The sequence below is a fragment of the Arvicanthis niloticus genome, chromosome 2 (genome assembly GCF_011762505.2).
Source record: "Arvicanthis niloticus isolate mArvNil1 chromosome 2, mArvNil1.pat.X, whole genome shotgun sequence".
NCBI classification, from domain to species: domain Eukaryota; kingdom Metazoa; phylum Chordata; class Mammalia; order Rodentia; family Muridae; genus Arvicanthis; species Arvicanthis niloticus.
Window position 1 is genome coordinate 147,352,057 of NC_047659.1, and position 16,200 is coordinate 147,368,256.

The following is a 16,200-nucleotide window of genomic DNA, read 5'->3' on the forward strand; positions in this document are numbered from 1 at the left end:
CCTGCCTCCTCGTGAGAAAGTCTAGGACTGGCTAATCCCCAAAATCTGTGCTCTAGCTACGGGGTCACTTTACACATGAGCTTCAGTTCCCACCTCCCTCTTAGCCGATGTACAAGTGTGACCACTCATCATGAGCAAACTGACCTCGGTGAGGGCAGAGCTCGCCCCAAATTCCATCCCCTCTAGGGATTGCCAGTCTCTCTACCCCACAGCCTTCTGAGTACAACTGGTAGAAGAGTGAAATGGACTTGGGTCCCTGAGCAAAGCCCCCACCCCCTGCCCCATAAGTATGTTGTCCCTAAGTGCCCTGAAGTGTTGAATGATCCAGGGCCTAACTTCTCAAGGTGTTACCCTCAAAAACTGGCCCACGGGGGCTTTGTCCCAGAGAGTAGTTTATTTGGTTGTCAACATCCTACCTATATCTGTCTAATTCCGCCAACCAGAGAATTCCGCCTCCTAACCACTTCCCATCATCCAAAGAGACACCCTCAAAACACCATTGCTCTGCATCGAGAAATGGCCTTGTGTGTGCTGACCGCCAAACAGCCAGTCTGCCCTTCCTGAAGCTGAAGAGCCTTCTGGCTTCAATCCCGGGCCAGGGAGACGGAAAGGGCTGCTCACTTAGTCTTAGCAATCCTCCACCGTTAATGTCACGGGGTCCACACTGTAATGCAGCCCCGGCTCTGGGGTGATGGTTAACTCTCCCTCCCATGTTCGAAAGCCTCCGGCATTCCATTCCGGGAACCGGAATGTGAAACCACCACCACCGGAACATGTTTATTGAAGCTGGTTTTGTGTTCCTAAGGTTTACTTGTACCTGTGGGGCACTGGGTAGGAGCAGGTGATGCTGTCCCCTAAGAGTACATAGCATGGACGGGCACACAGCCAGTCCTAGTGTTGGCTATTTAACCCAATCCACATTGAGACCTGGGGAAAGTGGGCTTTTTCATCCTTAATTCCAGGAGGGAGCCAAGGTCAGGACATGGAGGAAACTGCTGGTTCTGCTGGTACTCATCGGTCCGGCACATCCTTGTGTCTCCTCTTCTATTTTATCAACATTTTGGAGACTGTGCCAGGAGAAGGACATCAGCCTTCCTATCTGAGTGAGTGTTGATGACCAGGCCCAGTCTGCACTCCCCCATCTGGTGTCCACATGTAAGTAGCAGCCTATGCCGGTGAAGGAGCCCCAGTGTTGGAGCCCTGAGGCTGCTGTGATTCCCAGCTGTGCAGCATCTCCCGTTGGCATTGCTGACAAATGTTTCCTTGAAAGACACCCTTCAGGAAGCGGCAGCCCTATCTGCTACCTGAGGGTCTGGAGACCTGGTCACGTGAAGCCCAGATGGAGGCGTCTGTTTATGGCATTCAGCTTCTCCCTCAGTGTGGCAAAGGTGGGACGCTCCTCGGGGCTGGCCTTCCAACACTCTATCATGAGCACGTAAACCTCTGCTGGGCAGACAGCTGGGCGTGGCAGCCGGTATCCTCGACTAATTTGCTGTAGTGTCTCATGGTTGGTCATTCCTGATAAGGGGCCAAGCAAGAGGACCAGACAGCAACTGCCTTGATTCTGGCTAGGTGCCACCAAAGAGACTACCTCACCCCCAGCCTCTGCATGACCAGTCTATGCTGGTACTCCAGCCCCTATGCTGGTACCTCTGAGGATCAGTGACTCCCAGGGCACGGTACATCTCCTCCCTCAGACTGGATCCCAGGTTACCTCCCTCGGACTAAACTTTCCCTGATGAGTCATGATCTCTTCTCAGATGTCTTACCTTCATAGGGACACTGGCCATACGTGAAGACCTCATATAGCAGGATGCCAAAGGACCAGACATCTGACTTTTGGGAAAAGACACGGTAATTAGCAGCCTCGGGCGCCGTCCACTTGACGGGGATCTTGGAGCCACTGCTTGGGGAGTAGACATCGTCCTGGGGATGGGGTGTAGTGGTTGGGAATTCAGAGTCGTGTTTTCCCCTCTGTGGGGGTTAGGAGCCCAGAGCCCTACTGACCTTGAGCAACCTGGCCAGGCCAAAATCAGCTACCTTGCAGGTGAGGTCATCACCCACCAGCACATTCCTGGCAGCCAAGTCCCGGTGGACAACGCGCCGCTCCTCCAGGTAGCTCATGCCCTCAGCTACCTGGCAGGCAAATCCCAGTAGATGAGGCAGGCTCAGGGTCTTTCCCTCAGGGCCTGCCGAGAGAGGGGCTCGGGGGTCAGGGCTGGGCGGCAGTCCTCATAAGGGCACAGGATAATGGTTGGTAAGGCAAGTGCACATGCATACACATGCTTCCTCTGTGCCTTGGTTCTCCCCATCTTTGAGAGAGGGAGGGCAGCACCTACTAAGGCCCAGTAGACAATGAATAACATGGAAAGGGAAGTTACCACAAGGCCTCAAGCACAACCTGCTTCTTGGTTCCTGCCTATACCCACAAGGGAGATACTACCCAACCTGGACTGGGTCCAAGGCAACACATCAGAGGTCAGTGACACAAACTACTGCCTGTCCAGCATCCCTAGCCTCAGAACTACCAGGATTTGACTACACAGCCTTTAGCCAAATCTAGGTCTGGACCAGACCCTTGGCCTCATTAGGACCAGGTGTCTGCAACCTGGGTCACATGTGTCTCTTACGAAGGCCTACGGATTCTTCTTTGTGGACCCAGGGCATGAATGCTATCATAAGGGTTGGCAGCTGCAGCTGCTACAGGGTTGGGGTAGGGGAGAATTCACTGCCCAAGTAGAGGTTACTCACTGCCCAGGTAGACCTGCAAGTTGCCTTTGCCCATGAGTTCAGTAACGATGTACACGGGTTCACCCAGGGAGCATATAGCGTGCAGCCGGATCAGCCGCTCATGCCTCAAGCTCTTCAGTGCCTCAATCTCCTTGGTAAGGTCTGCCAGCTTCATGTCAGCTGTGAAAAGAATGTTGCTCCAGGACTGTGTATGGCCACCACTGCGCCAGGCTCCAAGGTCAAAGGGCAATGCTACAGGGCCTCACCTGATTTGATAACCTTCACTGCCACGGGCATACAGCCCAGCCACAGGCCTTCCCACACCTCCCCGAAGAAGCCTTCACCCAGCTTTCTCCGAAGAACAAATTCTGAACGTGGCCGTTCCCACTCGTCCTGAGCCAAGGGCATCTGTGGGAAGGGACACTCAGGGTGCTGATTTAGACTCCCCTAGCAGAGTGGGCAGGAAGATGGAGCTACCATCTGCACCTAGCCTCCCTGTGAGTCTCAGGGAAAGCCCCAGCATCAGGCCTCTGCCTCCCCCTCCCCAGTACACCCCTATTTCAGGCCCAGGCTAGAACAAAGGGGAATACCAGTATGGACCTCCAGGAGGCCAAGCTCAGAGCTAGGAAGCTAATTGCTTTGGGAACTCAAGCGGCCCCTTCACCAGAACCGGACATCCGTTCACAAACACTCATTACAACCCTGGCTAGGCTGTCATTACAGAACCAGAGAAACCAGATTGCTGCCCTGGACCCAGTAATACCAGATACTGAGGGAAACAGTATCTCTTCTCTCAGCTTCTGCCCTCAGGGCTTGTAGCAGCTGTGGGTGCCTTCTCCACACTGGCCTTGAAACCTCCTGATGCCCTGCAGAATTCGGTGCACACTATACCCCTTGGAGACCCCCAACTTTCCTACAGTCTTACAGTAGATAAAACTGGTGAATGGAGGTCAACTCCATCAGAATAAAGAAACCACTGGACACCGGCTATTCCCGGTCAAGTCTAGGCCAGAGGCTTGCCAAGAGACTCTGAGACAGGGTTCCCAGTGGTCCCCAAATACGGGGAAAGTCTAAGGTCCACCTGAGGTATGCAGGGCTGCAACAGAGGGTTCTGGATCAGCTTCCAGTTGGTCTTGTAGTAAGCCAGCAATGCATCCAGGCTGGGGAAGAGTCGGCCCTCCTGCAGGTAGAGGCTGCCACTGGGTGCCATGCAGATACGGTAGTGGCAGACTTTGGCCTGGGCCCTGACTGGAGACAGAGATGGAAACCAGTGCCTTGATTACACCTGCCTCAGACACCCACACCCCAGCATCCCAAGTGGCTTTGCTCAGATTGGCCATGGGGTCGCTGAGTTGAGCAATAGTCTGTGCAAGAGGGGGCATGATCAAGCTACAGGCCCCAGGACAGTCAGGGGACCCTGGGGACAAAGAGTGTTAAATTGATTTGTGTCAAATGGAATGCTAACTCTACTAGGTAGCAAATGGAGGGAGTGGAGGAAGAAAGGAAGGATGGAAGGGAGGAGGGAGGGAGGGGTAGGGGGAGGGAGGAAGGATGCTTGATAACAGAGCATGTCTATATGAAGGGCTGCCATTGTGGGAATCAACTGTCCCAAGGTCAAGGAAATCTGGTCTGGTAGAGCTGAGCAAGATGCCCTCTACCCAGGAAATGAAGTCTTGAGGGATTGTTCAAGTACCTGACAGAGAATATCCCCCGATGCTGCTTTCACTGGGCCGGATGAGGAAGGCCCCTGGTGCATTGGCAGGAGACAAGAGCAACTGCTGGGCCTGAGTCCTGCTGATCCCACTGAAGTACCAGCTGCAAATCCAGGACACAACAGTCTTACTTCAGGCTCAGTCATGTGACCCTGACAAGGTGTGAGGCCTCAACTGCCCTGCTGTCTCTTAGGGAGGAAATGTGCCCAGTGGCTGAAGCTGGGGTCCCAGGCCACCACCATCAGGTGACTGGAATCTCCTTCACACATGTATGACTGTCTACTGACCTGGACCACTGGTTCTATTACTCTAATATAACTACCAGGCCTCATCAAAGACCAAAACACCAAACTTGAAACTGTTGAATCACTGTAGGGGGTTCAACAAGCTGCCCCAGAAATACCCATAGAACTCTAGCATGGCCAGGGACCCTAGGTGTCACCTGGCTAGGCATGGCTCATCTAAAGGTTGGCTACTTGGGAGCTGGGAGTCCCAGAAGAGGAAGACTAAGCTAGGGTGGGTAGGATGTTAGCAGAGGCAGATAGTAGAAGTTGGGGAGGGGGTGTTCTAAGTACCTTGTGTCCTCTGAAGGTCCATGCCTAGGTGGGCCAGCCCCTGAGTACTAAGTCACATCAGGTACTTCAGGTATGGCTCCATCCATTTCTTTCTTTTGTCTTTCTTTCTTTCTTTCTTTCTTTCTTTCTTTCTTTCTTTTGTTGTTTTCTTTTCTTTCTTTCTTTCTTTCTTTCTTTCTTTCTTTTTTTGAGACAGGATCTCAGTATGTAGTCTTGGCTGGCTACTATGTAGACAAGGCTGGCCTCAAACTCAGAGATCCACCTGCTTCAGCCTCCAAGTGCTGGGATTAAAAGCATATACCACCATGCCTGACCATGCCATTCATTCTCAGAAAGCAGAAGCAACCTCAGAAAGATAAAGTCAGTCCCTGACCCACCCTACTGTATGCATCTCTGTTCTCCAAGGCCCAGACAAGGTTCCAAAGCTGTCTCAACTCCCCACTAAAGCTTTTCCACTTCTGAGAGGTTTCAGGAACCAGTGGGTTGGGGACCACAGCAATGCACAAAAAGACCTGTGACCTCAGTCCCTCAGTCCCTTCAGATGGAGGCGAGGGAGTGGGAGATATTCAGTGTGATTCAGGTTAACCCACAAAAAAACCAGACAGGCCAGCCCCACTCTCAGAGATGCACAGCGGAGGAACCAGCATGGCCAGAGTGTGGCCCTGGGCTAGGGCTGGAAGGATGAACACGGCTGAGACAGAAAGATATGAGCAAGTAAGGGGATGGAGGCCAAGGCCTGAGAAACGGGAGCTAGCATTGGCAGGCTGAACGGATGTGAGGGACTGTCTAGGATACAGATGGTGCCTGGGCTAGGTAGCAGGCTTAGGGAGGCCACAGGTGAAGAGTCACTAGGGGTGAGGTCCCTTCTCGGCACAGCAAGATTGTTGGGGTGTGGGGGACCAGAAGTGAGAGTTTCTCCAACATAGCCCCAGCCTTCCCTTGAAGCTGTGACAGGGTACGCGCCACTATGGCTACAGCTGGGCTTCTGTGACAGCCTGGACTGTGGAGGATGTGCCTCAGGGGTCTCTCCCTAGATGATGGGGCCAGGTGCCTGGGACTAATGATACGGTAAGTGTGGTCAGCTCTTTGATCTCCAGGTCAGGCAGTCATTAGCTCTTCACTAGCAAACCTACTTCCAGGAGCCCAGCCCTGTCTTCCATGCTGCCTGTTCCTTGACCAGGACTGTTCATAAGTTCTGTCTTCCATACCTAGGTGACTGAGAGACCCCTCCATCAAAACAGCTACTCGGCCTAGTCTACTCGGTGCTGGGGGCCAGCAAACAAGCATGGGGCTTGTGTCTGGATCCCTTTCCTGTGGTTCTAATTCCTGGCCACACAAAACTTCCTGGGAGGTTGTAACCGCTAAGGGGTCCTCAGGAGGCTAGAAATGAATTTGAATAATGCTAGGTAGGACCTGAGGACTCAGGCCAGGACCAGTTGGATGTAAGATCAAGGACAGTTTTGTAGAGAAGGCTTCAGCTTTCAGCTTATTTCTGCCCACCCCGAACCCTGCTGCCCTCCTGGTATGCCTCTCACTTGACAGTGACTGCCCAGCCTTGGGGGCAAAGAGTAAGCTCTTACCCATACCCACTCAGCAAAACAAGTCAGGACTATATCTGCCTTACACATAGACCCATTTGAGGTGTTTGGGTGACTATAGATAAAGGGGCATGTGAATACTTGGCTCTGGCTTGGTTTGCAGCATCTAAAAGTAATGGGGACCCAGAGCCACTTGGAGGTGTGCGCCCCCACCGCCACCCCCCACAGCTTTCCAAACAATGCAAGGCTGTATCACCTGGCAAGGACATCTCAGATCTCAGCTCCTGGTCTGGAAGTGGAAACCACTCAGTGTATACTGTAACAACCTCCGTATGGAGGCAGGGTCCTGCAGTGACTATGAGGAGTAGCTGAAACAGCACCTGGTTCCCTGGACTTGCTCACTCCTGGGTCCTCCCTCAGCAGTGCAGCTCTTCCTATTGCACTGCCCTGGCACACCTGTCTGCTCAGCCCGGTGCCAACAGACACTCAATAAGCCCTCACTGACTGTAAGCAGGTATTTCCTACTCTCAAAACCCCTACTTACTCACTGGGCTTGGCAGCCTTTTAGCAGCCCTACCTCCCAAGCCCACATACTTACGGTTGGTCTGAGGGAGTCTCCGGGGTAGCCTTGGCAAGGTAGGTTACTGGAACTAGTCCGGTGCTGGGCGGCCCAGAGAGCCTTTGGGCAAAGATGTAGTCCCCCTCCTCCTTGAGGGCGTAGAGTCTGTCCCCGCGGCTGACGCTCAGTTCTTCTGCACATCTAGCAGTGAAGTCGTAGAGCGCGCGGAAGAGTCGAGCGCGCGGGGCTGGGAAGCTACAAGGTTCAACGGCAGCGGGTTGCTCCGGCTCTGGGTTGTCGTCGTGTCCCTGGATCCTGGGGATGTCTTCCTCCGACTCACCCGCTGGCCATATCTTATCCCAGAAAAAGGACAAGAAAGTGAGCCGCTTCCGGAGGAAGGGCTCCATGCCTAGGGGGCCTGGTTGCGGACGAAGGCGCATGGAGCCGACTTCGGGTCAGTACTCTGGGCTCTCCGTGCTGCCGCTGAGGAGGCTGAGCACTACAGCCATGCACCAGGATCTCAGGGTGCAAGAGAGAAACCGGAAAGGCTGGTGGGACAGCCAGGCTTATTCCGGGCTTCCTGCCCACGTCCCTGCTTGGCACGGGATGGGAAGCGACAGGTGACACCGACCCTAACCCTAACCCTGGAGGGTACTACAGAGTGCTCCTTAATCAGACACACAGCACGTGTCAGTTTCCCGGATGGTGTATCAATGCGTGGGGCGGACGGTGACCTCCGTCCCAGGACCACACAGGCTGCTCCTCCTAGTCTACATATTCTACAGCAGTGCGGTCTGGTGAGCTGGATCTCTGCTGGGGTTAAAAAGCCGCTGGGCTTGAGAATCGAGTCACAGTAGGCTACAAGGGTGAGAAAGAGTTGGGCGGGGCCTGCGGGAAGGGCGGTGTAGGGGGAGGGCCTTCTGGAACAAGCTGCCCTTTTCATCCCCACCGATAGACACAGGTTGCAGGGACCTGCTTTGCCCTGCTAGCTGGGCGTGTGCAGCCAGTAGCCAGTAGCCGCCCTGGGAGAAGGGTCGAGAAAGAGACTAGTTCATCGCCAGAGGCGATATTTCTGTGAAACACTGAGTGGCTTTTTAGACGTTGGCTCCTTAACATAACACAACACCACTTCCCACCCACCTCAAACACCTCAGATACCCACAGCCAAACATTAGACAGGGGGGAAGGAAGATGGGAACCCCACAGGAAGACCAACAGAGTCAACAAACCTGAACCCCAGGGAGCTCTCAGAATCTGAATCACCAACCAAAGCATACATGGGCTAGAACAAGGACTCCTGGCACATATATAACAGACAGGCAGCTCAGTCTTCATGGCTGCCCTGTCTGGCCTCAGTGGGAGAGGATGCACCTAATCTGACAGAGATTCATAAGCTGGGGTTGATGGATACCCAGGTTGGGGGTTAGGGGGGTGTTTCCCACCTTCTCAGAGAAGGAGAAGGGGGATGTGGGTAGGGACTCTGTGAGAGAAGGACCAGAGCGGGAACAGCATTTGGGATGTTAATTAATTAATTAAAATTTTTTTAAAAAGAAATTAAGCTTCCTATCTTCAAGCTACAAAGCTGCTGGAAGATTCCCCCAGCATCGACCGTGGTGAGGTCAGATCCGGGGCCCTGAGTGCAGATCCCTCACTCCTAAAGCATCAGGTCCGCATCTGCGGGGTCCGGCACATTCTATGTACATCTGGAGCCCAAAGAGAGGCTGATGGCCAAGAGCAGAGGACTCTGCCCTGGCCAATGACAGCTAGAGGAAAGGCTGACAGACAGGAGACTGAGACCCGCCATCAAAGACGTCTCAAAGTAAACCTAAGTACACCAGAGTTGGCTTCCTCCTCCGTAAGAGGAGGAAAGAGTCCAATCCCTGCCCAAGATCATAGCAGGAAGAAAATCTGTGGGATCCAACTCTCAAAAAAAGAATTTCACTCACTTTTCAGGGACCATAACAGACAGAAATGTACATCCTGTGACACTGTATGTTGCAAGTGTGTAATTTCTATTTCGGTTTTGATTTTACAGGGGGTTACAATGAAGAGACTGCCTTAAGTCTCTTGAGACTGACTTTTTTTTTTTTTATAAAGATTTATTTATTTTATGTATGAGTACACTGTACCTGTCTTCAGACACACCAGAAGAGGGCATCTGTCTTAGTTGGGGTTTCTATTCCTGCACAAATATTGTGACCAAGAAGCAAGTCATGATTGGGGAGGAAAGGGTTTATTCAGTTTACACTTCCATGTTGCTGTGCATCACCAAAAAGTCAGGACTGGAACTCAAGCAGGTCAGAAAGCAGGAACTGATGCAGAGGCCATGGAGGGATGCTACTTACTGATTTGCTTCCCCTGGCTTGCTCAACTTGCTTTCTTATAGAACCCAGGACTACCAGCCCAGGGATGGCATCACCCACAATGGGCCCTCCCATTTCAATCACTAATTGAGAAAATGCCTTACAGCTGGATCTCATGGAGGCATTTTCTCTATGATAACTCCAGCTCATGTCAAGTTGACACAAAACCAGCCAGTACAACATTGGATACCATTACATAGTTGTGAGCCACCATATGGTTGCTGGGTATTGAACACAGGACCTCTGGAAGAGCAGTCAGTGCTCTTAACCACTGAGCCATCTCTCCAGCCCCGGGACTGACTTTTAAACTGTGGTGAGACTGTTAAGACTATGAGAATTTTTGACGCTGGACTAAATACATTTTGCATTGTGATATGTCCACAAGCCTACAGTGGCTAGGGAGTGGTGTCGCTTAGGTGAGAATGCCCCCATAAGCCCACATATTTGATATGAACCCCTAGTTGGTTGGATTGTTTGCAAAGGATTAGGTTTACCCTGTTGGAGGAGGTATGTCAGTTGGGGGAAGACTTTCAGGTTTCAAAAGCCCATACCCACTAGCTTTTTCTGCTTCCTATTTGCAGATAAAAAATATAAGCTCTCAGCTACTGATCCAGCGCCAGGCCTGCTGCTGTGCTCCCCACCATGATCATGGACTCTCCCTCTGAAGCTGTAAGTCCCAATAGACCCTTCTATAAGTTCCCTTGGCCATGATATTTTATCATAGCAACTAAGGGGTGACTGGGAGATGGGCTCCAGGAGGTATCTGTGGCCACAGACTGTCCCTGTGTCCTAGTAGTATCTCATACTTCAATGTTTCAGGAATTTACATCTAAGAAAATGGATGAAGGATACGCCAGATTGTAGGACCATCATTCCTTACAACTGCCATTAAAGCCAAGCATGGTGGCACATGTCCTTAATCCCAGTGTTTGGGAGACCAAGGCAGGTAGACCTCTGAATCTGAGACCGGCTTTGTCTACTGAGTTTCAGGGTAGTGAGGGCTACATAGTGACATCCTGTAATAAATATAACAATGCCTGTATGTGAATCTGCACAACTCAAAATGAAATTTTTAGTTAAAAAATAGAGGGGTTTGAGAGATGGCTCAGAATTTATGAGCACTTGCTGCTATTGCAGACCACCTGGGCTCAGTTGCCACCATCAACACGGTGGTTTAAAAACTACCTATGGGCTGGAGAGATGGCTCAGCAGTTAAGAGCACAGGACCCAAGTTCAATTCCCAGCACCCACATAGGGACTCAAACCTGCCTGTAATTTTAGTTCCAGGGCTTCTGACACACAGATATACACATGCAAGTAAAACACCAATGAACATAAAATAAAGAAATAAAAAGTAAGAAATAACTGCAAGGAATCCAAGGCTCTCTTCCTACCTCTGTGGGTACTAGGCACGCAGGTAAAATGCTCACATATACAAAATAAATCTAAAAAAATAAAAAAATTAGGACCGAAATAAAAAAGAGGGATGGAGTAGGCAGAGGAACTTTCACAGGCCCAGAGCAAGCCCAACCCCTAAGAACAGGGTAGTGAGCCTCACCCACCTCCTTCCTGAGGAAGAGCTGGGAGCTGGTATTTTTCCTGCTGCTTTTTAGTCTCTCCTAATCCCCAGGGGCTTGTTTCCCTCCTGGACCTTCAGATGATATCCGTTTCTCCAAATAATCTAGTTCTTGTCCCTGAGACCCCTCAAACTGGCCACCATGACTAGCCTGGATGAGCACAGAGCAATATACCCTGCTCCTCCTCCTCCTCTCCTCCTCCTCCCTCCTCCTCCTTCTCTACTCCCACTCCCCCAGGGCCTCTGAGGCCTGTAGCCAATATAGGTTGATAGAGAGGAAAACTTCTACTCCCCAGCTCGGCAGATGCCATCAGAAGGGCTGGGAACTCTGGCTGTAACTCAAGTAAGTTGGTAGCAAACTTGAGTTACAACCAAGTAACTCAATCCGGACAAACCCAATCTGGAAGGACTGACTGAGTGGAAGAGTCAGCAGCTTTCAGGTCGCTGAGACCCTGAGACCCTTGATAAAAGTAACAGACTAGAGGGGACAGGGCATGAGCTTCTGGAGGCCTGGGAAAGCCAGACCCCTTAAATCTTGCTGACTGCTTGCTGAGGTGACTCTAGCCATCTGCCTCTGTATCATTTCCTTTCTCATCTTCCTTGAGACCCACTGGCTTGGAATGTCAAGCAGGTATCCCTTTCCTGCACTTCACTGGCACCTAAGGGCTTCTTGAATCCCAGCAGCCAGCTCTGTCCTGCTCAAAGACACCAGTTTCCTGCGTTGCAGGGAAGCCCATTGCAAGCCAAGTTTTCGACCCAGCCTCCATAGTGGCGCCTGGACTGAGGCACGAAGCCGCGGAACAATTCCACTAGCCCGTGACGCGGGCTGAGGTTGAGCTTGTTTCGAGTCTGTGGGGCCCTGGACATAAATCGCTGCTGCCATATATCAAAACTTAGCCTTCAAATCAGGAGCTCCCTACACCTGGACCGGATGTGCACAGCGTCACAAGGGCCAGTGGTTCCCATGGCAACAAGTAGGCCTGCGGCAAGGGGAGCGCCGGATCTGGCAGTGCACCCTGTGGCTCTGGCTGGGCTCCTCACAGGAAGGGGCCGCCAGGCACTTGCAGAGGGGGGCTGGGGCTCACGGAGGTGATCCGGAAGAGGAGTGGTAGGTAGAGGAGTTTGGGAGGTGTGCCCAGGAGCTCGGGGTGTGTAGTTTCCACGGATGGAGCTGGGTGATAGACTAGCTTAGATGGGGAAGTAGTTATGGAGACTTCCATCGAGCTTTCTAGCTGTGATGAACTGTGTTGGCTCAGGGTCTTGGGGTCCTGATCTCAGATAGCACTTAGCCAGGAACCATTCTCTGCTGTCTCAGATGCCTGTTTTAGCCCCCCCCCCCCCCCCCCAATTCACACAAATCACTTTAAGACATGATCAGTCTTTCTATTGACCTGTGTGGCTCTGAGCTAATCATCCAGTCAGTCTCTCAGCTCTGTTTCTAACTCATCCAAGCCCATTTCCCACAACCTGAGATTTCCAAGTGAAGCCACTGGCCCAGTGCCAGGGACAGCTAGCAGGATCTTGGTCCCTTCTCCAGGGAGCTCCGGCTGCTGGGCTTCGTGGCGTAGCAGCCTCTCCATAGACAACCAGATTTGGGGAAAGGTATGGGGATAAGGAGAGGAGGGCTGATTCTGGAGTCAACAGTTCCAACTTTGGGATAAACCGGATACAGGAGCATACACCCCTGGAGTCTCAAGACTGCTTGAGGCAGCACAGGAGTTGGAGGGCAGCCTGGGCAACAGACTGAGATGTTATGTCAAAATCAAACGTGACCATGGAGGAAGACCAACCTATTAAGCTATAGCCTTAGTTAGACACCTCATCTGTGGGATGGTGGGATGGGATCTACCCCGTTCTTGGGCACACAAGGCCCCCTCTATGTGAGAATGGTGCAGAATCTTGTCTTTGGTTAGCCTTGTCCCTGAGCATTGCACCCCTGCCATGCAGCAGGTCTCTGGAGAGTGCTGGGATTCATGGGAAATTATTCATCAGTGCCCCAAGGGTCAACCTAAGCTTCTCCACAGACCCATGGGCACAGACCCATGTTAGGTGAGGAATCTGAGGCTTGTGATCTATCTCAAAACTAGTCAGCATCCCAGAGCTTCTCCCCAGGCTACTCTGGTCCCTATAGCTTACCCTTTTTGATAAGCCCTGTTAACTCATCACCATAAAATACTATTGGCCCCTTGATAGAAGTTTCCCGTTTATCATCTGCTTTTGCCCAGTACCCAACCTACTATTCTGTCCCTCTAGGGGTCTCTGATCAGAAAACTGGCCCAGGGGAGAGCAAAGGCCATTACAGGGCAGAGGCTGATGAGGGGCAGAAGGCCTAGGTTGGAGGCAGAGCCAATCTGATCATCACAGCTGATGCCTAGTTCTTACCCTCAGCTCCCAGACAATGAACTTCCAGGTGACAGGCCTGGCCCTGGACAAAATGAAGCTGGACAGTCCACATTCCTTCCTGGACTCAGAGGAGGCGGAGGAGGCAGAGGACCAGCAGCTGCTGGAGCCAGAGGCTTGGAGGACATACATGGAGCGGCGCAATGTGCTGCGTGAGTTCCTGACCACAGACCTGAGCCCCCAGTTGCTCAAGCGCCACCATGCCCGCATGCAGCTGCTCAAGAAATGCTCCTACTACATTGAGATCCTGCCTAAGCACCTGGCCCTGGGTGACCAGAACCCACTGGTGCTGCCTAACACCATGTTCCAGCTCATCGATCCCTGGAAGTTTCAGCGCATGAAGAAGGTGGGCACAGCACAGACCAAGATCCAGCTCCTGCTGCTCGGGGACCTGTTGGAGCAGCTGGACCATGGCCGGGCGGCACTGGATGCCCTACTTGAGGCCCCTGACCCACGGCCCTTCCTGGCAGGCTGGGGGCTTGTGGAACAGCAGTTGGCAGACCTGTCAGTTGTCATGGACAACTTCCTGGCCATGATGGTACCAGGACACCTGCATGTCAAGCACCGCCTGGTATCTGACATTGGAGCTACCAAAATCCCACACATCCGGCTTATGCTGAGCACAAAGATGCCAGTCATGTTCGACCGGAAGGAGTCAGTGGCCCATCAGGACTGGGTCAGCCTGCGCTGGTTTGTAACCATCCAGCCTGCAGCACCAGAGCAGTATGAACTGCGCTTCAAGCTGCTGGAGCCGAGGACGCAACAGGAGTGTACACAGTGTGGCATAGTCCCTGTGGCTGCCTGCACCTTTGATGTCCACAACCTGTTGCCCAACCGTACCTACAAGTTCACTATCAAGAGGGCAGAAAGCTACACCCTGGTGTATGAGCCATGGCGGGACAGCCTCACCTTGCAGACCACACCAGGACCCCCTGAAGGGCCTGCCCCCAGTCGGCTGGGTAAGCCCAGCCTGCCCCTGACCACACCTTCTGAGAGATGATTTTCTAATTTTTATCCACTAATAAAGAGGAGTATACACACACCAAATTAAAGACACAACCCTACTTAGGCCTTAAGGTAGCAGCAACTATGTGTTTTCCTGATGGCCCCATACCCCACAAGCCCCAGAACCCCTTTGCCTTCTGTCTCTTCCAGGAGAGCCCCAGGCTGGACTCTGGAGCAAGGGAGTGCTGGCCACCAGTACCTGGCTGCTTCAAGGGAACTCAGCCCCTCAGTCTCAGCACCCTATATACCCCTCATCCCCACAGCCAGAACCAGATTTCTTTCCCTGCCTCCTAGGTTGAGCTCTCTGAGGAAGATGATACTTTGGGCCTGTCTGGAAACCACTGAGGGCAGTCATAGCTTTGGTGTTAGCATACCAGCTGCCTTGGAGCAAGGATGTCCAGGACCAAATGATGTCTTACTTTTAAAATAAAGGTCTTACACTCTCCCCAAGAAAGCTGAAGTGTCATAGGCATCCCATGTGTGCGAGGGTCCCAGAAAGGAAGCCTGACTGTGAATCTAAGACATTCAGTGGTGCCCAGCTTCTGAAAAGTGACCTTCCTTACAGCACTGGGTGTCCTCAATAGCTAGCTGATGGTATTCAGCCCACATAGGTAACCACATTCCTCACTACTGTCCAGGGCACCTAGACATTAAGGTCTTCCACCCAGATCAACACACACACACACACGACAGGGGGTGGGGGTGGGGGTGGGGGGAATAATCATGAGGTAGAAGAGGTAGATGCAGGTTTGGTCACCTCTGGGTCCAGAGTGATAGCACCCTGTACCCTGGGCAAAGCAGCAGAGCCGATTAAAGGAATGTAAAGAGTTGATGTAGGACACTCTAAGCTCAGCTTCCTCTCTACCACATACACTGTGGGTGGTAGTCATTCTGAAATTGCCAAGCCTGGCAAGAGCAGGTGATCAGGTGGTCAAACACAGGGAATCTTCCCCCACTGGCAAAGAAGTTTTCTGAGCAGACTGGGTGTAATAAAGACCCCCTACTTTCCCCACTGGGGATGTGCCGTGCCTGTTGCGGCTCAGCTTGGGTAACAAGCCAGGTAGCTCCAACCATATATCTAACCAAGGTTCCTGCAAACCAGGACTGTCCTTCTCTGTGGCATGTGGTCAAAGTGCCAATTGTTTATGGATATCTCACAGGATAGGTTATCCTAGAGCTCCAGAATGGACCAACGATGGCCTGTGTGTTGTAGGGTGGAGACTAGGTATTGGTCATGGCAACTCTACCAAAGAGGAGAGGCCTAGAATGGGGGCTGGCTAAGGGAAGCATACATGAGTTTAGTAGTCTGGCACTCCCACCCCCAACCATGGGATGCCCCATCAGACCCAGAGAGTTGTAACCTAGAAGTGGACACATAATGGAGCTACTTAAGGTAGGTGCTTGGGAGCTGGTTCACCTAACCCACTCACCAACCTATGCACTGCCCGTTAGGGCTAATGCCCTCCCAAGGCTCACTGCCTCACCACCACCATACTTTGTGTCTCTATTACCAATGGGATCTGGGATTTCTTCTTTTTTTGAGCTCCAATTCTATGGTGGTTTGACTATGCTTGGTCCAGGGAGTTGCACTATTAAGTGTGGCCTTGTTGGAGTAGGTGTGGAGGAAGTGCATTGCTGTAGGTGTGTGTTTTTGAGACCCTCATCCTAGATGCCTGGAAGTCAGTCTTCTCTTAGTTGTCTTCTAAAGATGTAGAACCCTCAGCTCCTCCAGTGCCATGCCT

General features: G+C 52.2%; 2 protein-coding genes across 2 annotated transcripts; one reads left to right on the plus strand and one right to left on the minus strand.

Moving 5' to 3' along the window:
- Positions 1-374: 374 nt before the first annotated feature.
- Positions 375-7,950, minus strand: Srms (src-related kinase lacking C-terminal regulatory tyrosine and N-terminal myristylation sites). Its single transcript, XM_034496181.2, has 8 exons — positions 7,154-7,950; positions 4,424-4,545; positions 3,812-3,978; positions 2,997-3,138; positions 2,752-2,910; positions 2,008-2,189; positions 1,770-1,926; positions 375-1,518 (listed from the first exon to the last, which is right to left on the minus strand). Exons 1-8 carry the CDS (start codon positions 7,552-7,554, stop codon positions 1,325-1,327), a joined length of 1,524 nt encoding a protein of 507 aa, XP_034352072.1. The 5' UTR covers positions 7,555-7,950; the 3' UTR covers positions 375-1,324.
- Positions 7,951-11,990: 4,040 nt separating this feature from the next.
- Fndc11 (fibronectin type III domain containing 11) lies at positions 11,991-15,134 on the plus strand. Its single transcript, XM_034496182.2, has 3 exons — positions 11,991-12,161; positions 13,442-14,412; positions 14,609-15,134. Exons 2-3 carry the CDS (start codon positions 13,452-13,454, stop codon positions 14,755-14,757), a joined length of 1,110 nt encoding a protein of 369 aa, XP_034352073.1. The 5' UTR covers positions 11,991-12,161; positions 13,442-13,451; the 3' UTR covers positions 14,758-15,134.
- Positions 15,135-16,200: the final 1,066 nt, after the last annotated feature.

Bases quoted from the DNA above. Each gene is read 5' to 3' on its own strand.
- Srms (XM_034496181.2), bottom strand. From the start codon at position 7,554: ATGCGCCTTCGTCCGCAACCAGGCCCCCTAGGCATGGAGCCCTTCCTC. The intron at 2,911-2,996 runs GTGAGGCCCTGT...TTCTTTTCACAG, and splicing joins AGTGAAGGTTATCAAATCAG to CTGACATGAAGCTGGCAGAC. The intron at 2,190-2,751 runs GTGAGTAACCTC...CTCTCTCGGCAG, and splicing joins CTTGCAGGTCTACCTGGGCA to GCCCTGAGGGAAAGACCCTG.
- Fndc11 (XM_034496182.2), top strand. From the start codon at position 13,452: ATGAACTTCCAGGTGACAGGCCTGGCCCTGGACAAAATGAAGCTGGAC. The intron at 14,413-14,608 runs GTAAGCCCAGCC...TGTCTCTTCCAG, and splicing joins GCCTGCCCCCAGTCGGCTGG to GAGAGCCCCAGGCTGGACTC.